The 13554-nt window shown below is 49.8% G+C and overlaps 1 protein-coding gene across 1 annotated transcript in view; it reads left to right on the top strand.

Moving 5' to 3' along the window:
* Positions 1-13554, top strand: part of HCN4 (hyperpolarization activated cyclic nucleotide gated potassium channel 4) — a 97908-nt gene that overhangs the window by 50227 nt on the left and 34127 nt on the right. Inside the window, exon 3 of the mRNA XM_032194909.1 lies at positions 6653-6814. Coding sequence (XP_032050800.1) covers positions 6653-6814 — 162 coding nt within the window. The remainder of the gene's footprint in view (positions 1-6652; positions 6815-13554) is intronic.

The raw sequence follows: 13554 nt of genomic DNA on the forward strand, positions 1-13554 counted from the left end.
GGTTCTGTATGGGAGCCCCACCACATGGGCAGTGGGTAGAGCAGGATTCCAAAGCTGGTGTCCCCAGATTTGATCTAAAACTTTGCTTAAAGCTTCCTGCGCCCGTGGCTTTTCCCTTTTATGTGCCTCATTTTGCCCATCTAGGAAAATGGAGATAACACATTCACTGGAGATATTGAAGCACACCAGATTAATGTCAGCCGAGCCCTTGGAGACCTTCAGATGAAAACTGCCACAGCAGCACAAAGGATTATTATTTAAAGTGTAAAATCTACTTGGATCTCTCTCCTAACACCTGGCACTCAATGCACATCCCTCCAACTCACTGTTCAGGCAGCCTTGCGACAGGCACGCTCCCGAACATCTCCCCCTGTGAGTGTTACACCGAGTGAATCACGGACCTGCTTCTCCTCTCACCCTGACTCAAGGCAGCATCAGCAACTCTGCTGACATTGATTATGTCGTTCGGTGCAAAGCAAGCATAAAAAGAGAATCAACCCCAAACCCTTGCCTTCATCTAAAACTTGATCTTCTGGCTATAGTTTTCCTTGCTGGCACAGCAAAAAGCGGGCAGAACCAAATCCCACACCGTCTCAAACTGTCAGCCCCGAATCTGCACACTGCTTGCAGATGTAGCTGTGCACCACAGATGATTTCCCGTCTCCAGTCCATCTGCTCTGTGCTGGCTGGTGCTTTCAGCGTTGTCCCAATACAATCTGGATCCCAGAGCTCCCTCCCTCCCTCACCGTTCTGCCAAACACAGTGTGATTAGCACAGCCCAAAGCTGTCTGACCCGAAGCTGAGCCTTCATATGGGCCTTCTGCTTCCCAGTATGCTGTGAGGTTGTAAATAAGCCTGATTGTGTTCCTTTACATAATTTTCCTTCCTTCCTTCTTAAGCTTCTTTTCAGCAGTCCAGTCTGAGCAAAAGCAGCCTTAGAAATTCAAAGTTTCTATCCTTGTATGTTTTAGTGGCAAGAACAGCATTTTGTCTATTCATCCACAAGAACAAAATGCGTGGCCTGATGAGTTACTGGAGACAACAAGCCTTTTGGGGTAGGATTTCTTTATGTTTTGGCACAGCTTAAATGTGGCATCCCTGGAAGAATGAACACAAAGTTGGGGAGGGAGAGGAAGGAGCAAATAAAGGGGCTGATGATGCATTTCTCATCAACAGCATCAGCAGCTGAGGTCTTCTGTGTTGCTCTGCTGAAACACTGTGTTTCCCAATGGTGTGTGCCTACATGACAGGCTGAATGTCTTGGGGAGCTGCCCCTTCTTTCCTTACTCTAACTTCTTGCATGTCTTTAGCAGTGTCTGAACTGCTCAGGGGTTTTGGCTCTGCGTGTGCCTCGTGTATGCTCGTGGCTTCCATGCTTCAGTGCTCTAACGTGCGTGATGCTGTATGTGCCCAGAGAGGATTCCTCTTCTGGGGGAAGCCCCTCCTGCAAGCTCTGCCAGTTGTTTGTCTGTTCCCTCCCTTCAGCCTTCCAGGATGGAGCTGCATGGCCAGGCTCCCAAAAAGTTCTTCAGAGCAGTCACCTGTCTCCAGCAGATTGAGACTGAGCACCTAGGTTTGGAAAGGCCAGTGCCTCTGTGAGGAAAAGATATCTTTACCTCTGATTTTAACTACAAAAGCCAAGTATGAGAAGGTGAACTCAGAGACCTCTCAACCTTCTTCCCCAGAGTCCACAAATATTCTTCTTAAGTAGGAATAAAAATACATATTTCCTCCCTGCAGAACAACCTTAACTCTGACCCCTACAGCTCTCAGAATAACATATGATAACGTTTTGGGTCTCTTTTGATATTTATGTTTCCTTTTAAGGTCTTTGGGATTTTAAGCCATAAATTAAGAGTAGATTCTTTGCTTTCTATTAAGCTGGAGCAGTGTCACAGCCACTTGATTAGCCACAGGGGATTTATCACAGTTGTGTGTTATCCACGGTGTGGCTACAGACGCCAGAACTGGCTTAGGACCAGCAGGCTTTCTCAGTTTGGATGCAGTGCTACAGAAATCCTGCGATATTGCTAGTAGAGGTAGTGAAGGGCAACAGGCAGTTTCACTGCTTTCCTGTGGTGCAGAATCTGTTCGTAAACCCAGCGGATGCAAGGCAGTTCTGCGCAGAGCCAGCATTCAGCTGAGTGACTGTGCATGCTGTTAGCTCTGTCTGGCAGGGTGTCTAGCTCCGGCTCAAACACTGGCTCCAAACAGAATCATCGCTACGCCTTATCGCAGTCCCCAGCCCCTCAGGACAATCTGCCTCTTCCAAGCACGGCACCTCCAGCCCATGCAGAGCCACCAGGAGCTTGCAGTTGTGGTCCCAAGACAGACGGACACGGCAATGCAGCATCGCTCGCAAGGATCTGAGAAATATTGTTGACCTAGTGGTTTGGATGGCCACAGCAAGCTATGTGCCAACATACAACACTTAAATATACAGCTTCGACTTGAATCAAAGCCCTCGTTTCACTGCCAGAGCCAGGCCCCCAATTCTCCAAGGTGTCTTTGATTTCTTCCAGCTCAAAGGTTCAGGACAGAGGAAACCTGCTGCAGCAGAGAGCCAAGTGAGGGGTGCTGCATGGAGTTAGTTGGGACTTCCAGGATCGTGGATTCATGCCATTAGGATCCTGACAGATAGTTTGCTCAGTATGGGCTGGATTTCCAAGACGGAGCCCTTATACCTAGAGATGACTTTGCTGAGGAAAGCTTTGGTCCTTCCACTTTCCCCCACCTATCCTTTTAGAGAGTGCCGCAAGGTGCCTTTGGCTAGAAGCACAGAGTGGACTTTGTGGCAGGGATTCTGAAGCCACAGCTTGTTCTGGACAGTCAAATAACAGCACTATTGGCTCGATCAGAAAATGCCCTTGGAAACAGGTACCTTTAAGCTAGAGTCCATGCTTCCTCCTTCTCCTCCTCCTCCTCCCCACTCCCTTCCTCTAAATGACAGGCAGCTGAAAGCCGGCAGGCAAAAGCAGTTCCAGGGACAGACAGAGGTGTAATGCGCTGGGACCCAGCTGGGGTTGTGTTACAACAGGACAAGAAAGCCCCAAGTGTTAATAATGAAAACCAGAGAAGTACCAATTACCGTGCGTGTTCCTCTGCTCCTGGAGCAGCTATTCTGGAAGGTTTCTCTCCCTGGTGAGCTGGAGGCTGCTTCTGGGCTCTGCAGCACTGGCGAGGCCCTCTCCAGCACACTCCTGGAGTTAGCATTCCCTGCAGTGCCGCAGTGCATTTACAGGAGCTTCTTCCCAGTGAAAGGTGTTCATTCCACCCCTGCACTGTTATTCCCATGTGCTGCAGGGTGAGTGTTTCATATTTTTCTCTTGCACGTGAATGCAAATGTATTCCAAGGAGTGGGCTGGTAGCTCCACAGACTGACATTTGAAATTAGATTTGTCTTACCTGCAGCTCAGACATTTACAGCTGGAGTTCTGACCCAGGCTTACGCTATGGGCAGCAGAGAGAAGCAGGAACTCCTGAGATGTGATGTGTCCCCTTCTCAGGTACACAAGTGCTGCAAACCAGATGTCTTGCCCTCAGTAGGCGTGCTTCCATCTAGTGACTAATGGCCTCTAGGCCCACAGTAGGTGAGCTGAAGCCACCCTTTAGAGAGTGAGAGAAAGCAGCAGGACCCAGTGGCAGAAACAAACACATTCATTTACGGCTGGATTTTGCAGGTGCACCACGGGATAAGGGCTTGCTGCCCAACCCTGACCAGAACAGATGCCATTCATCGTATAAGAAGCCCCATATCCATTTACCTTTCCCCTAAACCATCCATTCCCTCAGGCTCTTCACTCTCTACTTTTAATATATTAAAGGAAGAAAGGCACTTCCTAAACCAGACTGGGTTTCTCTCTCTCCCTGGCTGGAGTTCCCTGGGTTACAGGAGGGCTGAAGCTCTTTGAAAAACACACATAGGTGGGAGAGGAAAAGTAATTAATATAGTAAAACCCTGGCAATACAAAAGATCCACCCAGTGATCCTTCTGCAAACTGCTGCTCTGGCTTCATTAAAACCATAGCCCATGGCTGTCACTCAGATAGGCTGGCTTCACTTCGGGTTATCTAAATGAGAATGATCGTTTCTGCAATGGAAAAAAAAAAAGGTGAAACCAGTAGGAATTATTCTTTATGAATTATGTGCTTGGCTTTCATACTGACCTATTGAGTCAGCATTGAGAGTCGGATTTCCTAGAACAGCCTTTCATGCTGGATTTTGGATATTTTCTTCTTTTCAGCTCAGAAATATCATTAGAATGGCTTTTCTCATGCTAAGTGACACTGTGGACTCCAGCTGCACCTTGGATGCAGCGGAAATAATGGGGTTTAGAAGCAGCTATCCACATCATTCATCATTCTGCTTCCCGGCATTCTTCTGTGGCTCCCTTCTGGTCTGGTTTGAGCATGCTGGCATCTCCTAATGCATGTGACCTCGTGGCATCCTGATTAGGTAGGGAAGTGTTAATATCTGGTGTGGCAACGAGCATTGAAATTGAACAGCTAGCTCTGACAACAGAGTGATGAGCCAATTTAGGGAGCTAAACTGACAAACACGATTCCTTTCTTTCATAACATTAGTTTTCTGCCTTTTTAGCTGCTCAGACTGACTCACTGTGGGAGCAGAGGAGCCAGTCCATGATGTTGGCAAGGATGGCAGGTTCATATTGCTGCTGGTGGCTGCAAGGAGCAGGGCTAACCCTGTAAGAGCAGCAAGCAGGTAGATGGACCTTGCCATACAGTCACACAGCATGCCTACGGCCCTGTCCCCTGCTTCCCTGACAGACAGACAGCTCCTCAGTAATCATCTGCCCCAGCTTTATGCACTGGGGCTCCGTGGAGCTGTTCAGCACTCAGGAAATGCTTCTCCCTGCAGTTTTTGTCACTGCACTCTCTGTTTTTGTTCATAACTCAGCAAACTGAAAATGGCTTTGCCACCCTATATAAGCCTGTGTCAGTGTCTCCCTGTCTTTTGGCCAACTCGTAAGAAAGTCGCATTTGTGGCTTATTTTACATCTGAAGAACTGAGAGTAAATCTTGTTACACCCCTAGGGAAATTGCAGGTCTGGATAAATGCGCTCTGCGTGGCTCACTTGGAGGTCAGCTTTGCAGCAGCACCAGGAGGCATGCTGTTTCCATTTCCTTCCATTAAATCCAAGTAGGACATTGTGTCACCGGGTTGCGGGCTGAGACACAAACCAGCCAGGCTGCACGTGCCTCCAAACCACGGGGAGGCCTCCTGAGAGGGCCCGGCTGTGACAGCAGTGAGTCTCTGCTGCACTCACACCCAGCCCTGCAAATATTTCACTCCTCCAGTAGCAGCAGCAGCACAGCACTGTGTGTGGGGAGTGGTGATTAATATTTCTCCAGGTGGAACTCTAGGGCAGGACACGCTAGGGCATGGCTCTCAGGCCTCCATCCCTCCCAGATTGCTGTGGCGATGCGGCAGCGTGTGGGAAAAGATGTCAGATGTGTTCGGGGTCTCTGCGGGGTGATGTCAGAGCGAGAGCATCTCCCTTGTAGTAGGTGGCCATGCTGCCTCCTCTGCATCCCAACAATCCTGCTTCCTTGGAGGGACTGCTGCTACTACAGCAGCATGTAGGGGCTGCTCCCTGCTCCCCCTCTTCATGGGATGTGTTCATGGGAAAAGAGGCTGGAAGAGGCTCTGTGCTCAGTCACACAGGGTGACCATGCTCTCCAGGGCTCTGCTGCTGCTCACCGTGACATGTTGCAGGGCAAGGAAAACTAGTCCTAGGCAGGCATGTAGCTTAGGGCTGCTGGGCATAAAAGAGCCAAGCACCCTCAATGTCTCTACAACAAAGTCCCCCCCAAATAGTGTCCATCAAGTAATTCTTGACTACCTATGTGGATTTGATGATGGAGTACCCAGTTGTCTCCGTGTGTCCTGCTTATGACTAGTGCTGTGGATGAGAGGGATGTAGGCTTCCTTGGTATCAGAGAAATCAGAGAACTGGCTGCAGAGAAGGGGTTGCAGCTCCTTTCTGTCAGGTTTCTGGGTGTCCTTGCGAAGAGCTGCTGTGTAGCTCTGGCATGTTTTTCTTTTCCTTGCACTTCATTTAAGTGCAATTTCTTATCCATCTCGTAAGACTTGAAGTGATGCAGCAGCTGGTACAAGAATTAGTTAAACCAGGTGCTCTGGTAGAAGTCTGCTGAGTTTGAGGCTGTTCTTTCTTGCATTTGATACATACAGAGGCTACATCCAACATCTGATACAAAGACAGCTTCAGCCATGGGTCAGTGCAACACATATATCCAACAAGAGCAGAAATCAAAGAAGGTCACTGCGGTTAAAAAGATGTGATGATGGAGTTTATTTCTGAGGTGTGGCTGATGTTCTGGAAATATTTGCAACCAACTTATTTTATAAGAGCAGTTATGGAGCTTTCAATGTAAATTGAAGGTAAAATCAAAGGGCAAGAGGGTTGAGTGCTTACAATTTTGTATTTTGGTTTTTAATCTATTTTTTTTTTCAGCTGGCTCTGCTCGCGTACAGTGACTGACCCGAGCTGAGCTGATGCAGCCTTTCCTGTCACATCAGCAAGGCTCTTGACCCCGATACTGCGTCTAATTATGCTGGGTTGGTTGTTTGGGGAGCTGCCATCTAATCTGCTCCCTCTTGTCCCCTGCAGATCTTCCACATGACCTATGATCTGGCTAGCGCGGTGGTGCGCATTGTGAACCTGATCGGGATGATGCTGCTGCTGTGTCACTGGGATGGCTGCCTCCAGTTCCTCGTGCCCATGCTGCAGGACTTCCCTGATGACTGCTGGGTATCCCTCAACCGCATGGTGGTAAGTGCTTGCCCGTCATGTTCCCCAGGCCCCTGGTCGCCTCCCAGCACTAACGTGGTGTCCCCAGCTTCCCATTTACCCCACGTCCTTTCAGGGGCATCCTCCACGGTCCAGCAAGCGCTGGTAGAGCCATGGCAGTGTCGGAGCAGAGCCCCAGCGCAGCCTGCTGTGGGCTGCCTGCAGCGCAAGGCAGGAGTCAGGCTCCCCCTCCTGGCAGGAGACAGCAAAGAGCAAAAATGAGAGCGTCTTTCTGCTGGGATCTGAGATCCCTCTTTCTGCTGAGCCAAAGGGAAGAGGCAGGGGAGCCCTAGAGCCATAGCTGGGTCTTATCCGTAACATCCTAATTCCCATTACTGGTCCCAAGGAAACTGTTGAGCCTCCTGCTCCATAGCCACATGAAGGGTGGGTGTGATCGCACTGCCTGCTGCTCCTTGGGGAGCTGCACAATATCCCATTAAACCAGGCTGAAGCAGACAAGCCACAATTTGGCCTTCCGTTGTAGGAACAGCGACCAGACTTCCCTGTAATGTCCCAAGCTGTGCTGCTCACTGCGCTGTTTGCTGTGAGGGAGATCTGTTCCATATGGTGCATGCGCGGGGATTTCATGGTACCTTTCAACTGTCTCACTGAGAATTCAGGATCTTTTATTCAAAGGGACAATGTCCAGTTGATTAAGCAGCAACAACTGACAAAGCTTAAAAAATTGCCTCTTATTGCAGCTCTTAACCTCCAGATTCCCCCAGCCAGTTCCTTCTTTAAAAAAAAATAATATCAGGCACTCATGCAGAACAGAACAAATGTAAAATGTTTAAAACTGCCAACTTCCATGCCTCCCACATGCGGAGCTGTGGGCACATGCTGCCCATGCTTGAGATGAGTGAGCAGCCATGAAAAAGTCGTCTGTTTGGGGGTTTATTTGTTACTTCTTCCCTCTGCAGTAATCATTCATTTCCTGCTGTTGAAAGGTGCCAGACTGGCAGTTCTGGAGACTCCAGTCCCTTATTTATCTATAGCAGAGGAACAACCCATGCAGCAGCTGCCCTGTCTTCCCCAGTGCTGCCTTTTTATTATTTATATGGCAGGAGCAATGACAGATCAAGGCCTCATTGTGCTTGTGCTCTTCAGGTTCAAAAGGACAGACAGCTCCTTGTCCTGGAGAGCTCAGAGGTGCAGGCGAATCATCCCCATTGGATGAAGTGGCTCAGCCACGGTGTCCTTGCAGGACAGTCTGAGAGCAGCAGATCTGAACCGTGTTTCCTTATTCCTCACATACGTTTCCCAGTCCTGCTTCCTGCTCTTTCCCACTTAAGTGGTTCAGTCTTCTTGCAGAGGGAGTGCTCGTTAGCCAAATGATCGTTGAGGATATGTTTATGTGCATTGAGAGCTTGGGTGAAAACCGCAGATCAAAGGGTGAGCCACCTCATGTTCTTACTGCTTAGGCTGGGCACCTTTATTAGCTGCAGGGCTGAGGAGGAGGGGGAAGGATGTGTCCTGCAGGCAGGAGGACTCAGCAGAGTCTCCAGGAAGGATAGGATAGAAACTTTTTATTCAGAGCGTGGCTTTACCAGGCAAGGACTCATGCTGCAGTGCTTGTCTTCCCCTCCTTGAGAGCCTGTGAAGCTGGGAATTAAATTTGCCTTGTGTGATTTTTTTTTCAGCTTCTCATCTGCAGCTAAATCACTTTCATTTTTTCCATTTCTTAAAAGTGAAAAAAAATGGTGATCTCAATGACTGTCTCAGAAATGGAATCTCAGGAAACTGGGATGGGGAGCTGGAGAGATGGTTATCTGCCCCACCTAGAATTTAGGTGGCTTCCATTCCAAAATTTGTACAGGAAAATGCCAGCCCTGAAATAGCTCATTTTTAGAACATTCAACAAAAAGAATTTTTGGAATCAGATAGTTTCTTCTCACACTAAGGCTCTGTCCTCTGATCTCCTGGGACTTCCAGATGTGTCACTGGGAGCCTGCTCCCTAGCGATGGATGTGGATGGCACGATTAGTGCACCGATTTCCTTGTAGTCTGATGTGAAGTGGTGGGAGAGGCCACCAAGTCAGGAAACAGCCAGAAAACAATGGCCTGGGCTGCTCCCAGGCCTTGGTGCTGAGGTGCTGATGGTGCTTGTGCTCTCTGAGAGCTGTGCTGGGCAGGGCTGGGAGGCCCCGATGGCATCTGCCTGTGACAGTCCCCAGGGTGGATCTTGGGATGCCCAGTACGGACCTGGTCACAGCTGGGAAGGGATAAACGCACTGGGTGCACAACTGCTGGGACTGCCCACAGGAGCTAAAAAAATTGGGGTGGAACCACTGCAGGGAGAAAAGGAATCTTCTGAGGCTGCTGCATCCAAGGGGAGCTATTCGTAAGGTGCCAAATGCTTTGGAGGCTTGCTCCTTGAGTGTGCTGGTGCTGCTTATCCCTGCTCCAGAGTTTCCCACCTAGCCACTTGGCAGTCCATAAAGCCAGCTCCGACTCCAGTGCAGCAGGAAAAGAAGATTCATCACCTCCCATCTGCTTCCTAAAGTTTGATCCTCTTCCAGGGGATCTGTGAAGCATCTGGTGTTGCCAAAATCATATCAGGGGCTCGATAAATCCCTGGGTCCAGTTCATTTTGTTGTTTTCTATGTTTCCATCTTTCATCTTTTGCAATTGTAGCGCTGACTCTGTGTGAGCCTTCTTTCTGAACGGGCTCTGACATGGCAGGGAAGGATGTCTGCGGTATTAATTGCTCAGCCCCAGTCTCAGGGGCCTTGGCGTTAGCTTCCCTACAGGGCACTTTATTAAAAAGGGAAACACTGGTGAGTCAGGTCCAGGGAGGCATATGTGCGGGCAGCAGCATCGCCCCATGACCCTCGCCTGGCAGCTCCTCATCAGAGAAATCTGAGCTCTGCTGAGACCTGAAAGCTGCTGGAAACACGTGGCTCGCTCCCCTGGGTACGGCGCTCAACTGATAAACCCTGCGGGGAAGGCAAACATCCCCCTGTCAAATGCAGCGACCTTGCACGGGAAATACTGCTCATCTTCCCTTCTGCTCCCCTTTGAGCCTACCACCCCCTCCCCTGCCACACTGTTGTTGTGTTGCTGAGAGAAAGGAAGAAGAGACGCCGGTGCAGCACATAGAGTAGAAGACAGAGCAATCCTGCATGGGGCTCCTGGCTGATTCCTAATTCCCCCTAAGGCTCTGGTGAGCAGCTCCCTCATACCCTCACTCAGCAGGCCTGCAAAGCTGCGTAGTAGTGTTGTGTTTTATAAACCTGTCAAGGAGCAGCTGCATGGGTAGGGCTGCTCCATGATGGTGTCAGCAAGGTGACCCCTGCACAGGCAGTGCCCTCATCTGCTGGACCTGAACAGGGTGGGCAGAGCAGAATTGGTGATGGAAGGCTCCGTTGATCATCCCAGAGAAGGCAAGGTGCTAATGGTGTCCAAGGCCCATCCAGGGATTCCGGTTAGGAGTGGCAAGACATGTGACCAGAGGCAGGGCTGGAGATGAGGCTAAAGCACGTGTCCAAGGCCCAGCCAGGGGACAGGGCTGGCAGAGGTACAGCCCTGACAGCTCTGACAAGGACTGGGTGCCCAGGCTGAGCTCCAGGAACAAGGTGTGCATGGGTGGGGGTCCTACACAAAGCTGATGGGCAGTGAAGACTTCGTGGTGCACCCAAAGTCCTGAGAGGATCTTCTCTTCTGTAAGGCAAAGGCCACACAAAACTTGCCCTTGGAAACAAGCCCAGAACAGGCGGGTGCTGTCCTGTGAGGTACGACCCTTCAGCTCCATCTCTGACCCCACTATTCCTGTCCCTTGTACTGGATCTGAAGGTCCATTTCCCTGCCCAGCAGTTATGGTGTTGTCCAGGGGAGGGCAGTGATGCTCAGAGGCCTTATTTTGCAGCACGACCCAAGTGGTGGGCAGCAGCAAACCCGGGGTAACAGCCTGTGGCCAGCATATATCACAGCTGGGACCAACAGGGGGTTCACAAAGAGTGCTCACACCCCGGTTGGCTGGGCTGGTGGTCTCAGACATGAACCACACATAACCTCCAGCTCATCTGGCTAGGGTGACAGCTGGAGGGGGAAAATACACCCGTTCACTACAGACAGACTCTTAATTCTGTGAAACGTCAGTGGTATAAGTCAGGCATTGCCTTGTGCCCGTGGACTGCGCCCCTACCCCAAGAGCTTGCCAGGACTTTTCTGTTTCCCCACTTCTCTCTCTCTAGTCCTCTCCTATGAGGGCTGGGCCAGGCACACTCACACGTTCCTCAGATCCAGCAGTGTCCTGTGAGATCCCGTCCTGTTTCTCTAGGTGCTCCTGTAAGGCACAGAGCCCCATGCTGCCTTTGAAGAGTTTCAGCTATGTGTTTCCAAGTATTCAGGGGTGGATCTGAGCAGAGGCATTGAAGTCCAGACACTAATCCTAGAGAAATCCTTATGGTCCTGCCAGCGTGGATGTTGAAAGCAAGCTAGTTTGAGAAACCACTTCAAAGTAACTTTAACTCCTGTTTGCAAACACTCTTAGTGCCTGGCATGTGTTTGAGATAACATCCCTCTTGACTATGCTCAAGCACAGATCTGTGGCTCCATTTTAGCTTGCTGTGAGATTTTGGCAGAATTCTGTTCCGGAGATGCTGCCCTCTTAAACTACTGCCACACTGAACTCAGGAGGCAGCAGCATTTCTGCAGTGCGGGTGAGAAGTGTCTGCATGGGAAAGGTATTTGCTTTGAGAACCTTCTGGCTAAGAAGAGAACTGGCCTGAGGGGGCAAGGGGAGAAGAACTCACGCGCTGCTCCATCAGGCCAAGTGCCCATCTCTGTCCTTTCTCTGCCAGACTCAACTGGTGGGTCCATAATAGACGGGTGGGCTGGGGTGAGCTTAACCCCTGCGCCATGGGTTGCTGGATTTTTGTCCTGAAACTGCCCTGTTCAACCAGGAGCATCAAATTGTTCAATTGATAGCCAAATCATGCTTTTTCACGTCTTGCAGTTTGTATTTAGTGCTAGGACTGACTCTTATCTCCTCTCCTTGCCGTGCTCCTCTCAAGGAGCTGCATTCGGCCCTGTGCAGGCAGCAGAGCACAAATTCTTTTTGATTCCCTTTTGGAGAGTCACACTGGAGCAAGCCAACTGCATAGCCAGGAATAGAGACCCCAGTGGCCGCATTGTCTGTTCTGAGGACTCAAAGGTATTTTTTTCCAGTGCAGGAGGTGAACTGATTCTGCTCTGTTAGGGAGGGGAGCCCAGACAGGCTGGCGCCAGGAGGGAGCGGTCCCTTCTGGGACCCTGGATGTGCTGCTGCTTCTGTGTCCGCTTCGCTGTCACTTGTGTTGCTTTGCCCTTCTTGTTGCAGTGTGAACCGGGCCTGTCTTGCATAACGTAACCAAATAGGGCTGAGGTAACACTACCGCCTGTCTTTGTCCACGTGCTTATCTCCTAACCAAGCGTGACCACTCTCTGGAGGCTCCAGCTCTTTGCCACGGCTCCCAAACAGCAACAGTACGCTTTGGTTCTGTTCACTACCAGTCAGCTTACTGAAAAATTTCCATCAACATTAGTGACACCCAGAAAGCTGGTTTTTGTAGACAGGTCATCAGCCATTCACCTGATTGTGATTTAATCCCTCCAGGGAGGCGTCCAGCACTGCTGGTCACTGGTGCTGAGGCTGCTGCATCTCTCTGAAGGAGTTCCCAAAAGTATTGCTCATCTCTGCCAAGCCCCAAAGCAGGCCTGCTGCACCATGACCTTCTAAGTTGCCGTGGTGTATGTATCTGCACTGCTATATCCACGATGTTAGCACCTTCCTAGGAACAGAAAGAAGACTGATGAATGTACAGATTATGTGCTGTGATGAATGTCACCGTAGCAGCGGTATTTTTTCACATGCCTTGTAACAGCAGTGTGTGATGACAGTGCATTTACTTTACAAGGTTTTGTGGCAAGGACTTGCTAGCATATAATACCCACAGGACAGTAAATGTACCTTGTGCTGTTCCATGAACTCAAGCTAATCAGAATAGTCATGAAGCTTATGTTGTATTTTTCTCCCTTTCCCATGATATAATTGCCAAGGTGCCTCTGCTGTTAGTTGCAGTGGGAGAGCACAGGGTGTCCAAAACAGGCCATTGACTTCAGCTGGCTTCTCACGGTGGTTTATTGCATCTCTCGAATGAGACCATTTGTTCAGCTCCCCGAAAAAAAGCCCAGTTTGAAGCTGCAAAGAACTCGCTGTCTGGACATTATCATCTTAATTTTCTGCCCTTCCCATCTCTTCAGGTAATGACCAGAGATCCTGAACATTTCCTAAATTGCCGGGGAGGAAGTGATTTTCCCCACTTTAAGATCTTACTGCTGGCAACCTTGCTCAGGCTCTCTTTTACCAGTTCTCTGAAAAATCCATTTCCCGGGAGAGTAATCATTTGCATCAGTCCCTTCTCCCACATGTGGGTCTCTTTGAAATTATCCCAGTGCATGATCCCATTTTATCCCAGGATAGCAGCGTGTCAGTCTGGCTTTCTTTCTGAAAAGCCTTGCTGGAAAGAGCACATGGGACCTCTAAAACCCTGACCAAAGTCAGTTATTGTCAGATGGCTGAATTTAGGCTTTGTTTTTAAATCCAGCATGCCCAACACTTCCAAGCCATCGAGGAATCAAATTGCTTGTTTAACATACAGGGGTGCTTTAAACATGGACTTTGGGGTCTAACATTAGGTATCCTTTTCTGAAATGTGTACATCTCCAAGAATGTCGTGTCC

The sequence above is a fragment of the Aythya fuligula genome, chromosome 11 (assembly GCF_009819795.1).
Source record: "Aythya fuligula isolate bAytFul2 chromosome 11, bAytFul2.pri, whole genome shotgun sequence".
NCBI lineage: Eukaryota > Metazoa > Chordata > Aves > Anseriformes > Anatidae > Aythya > Aythya fuligula.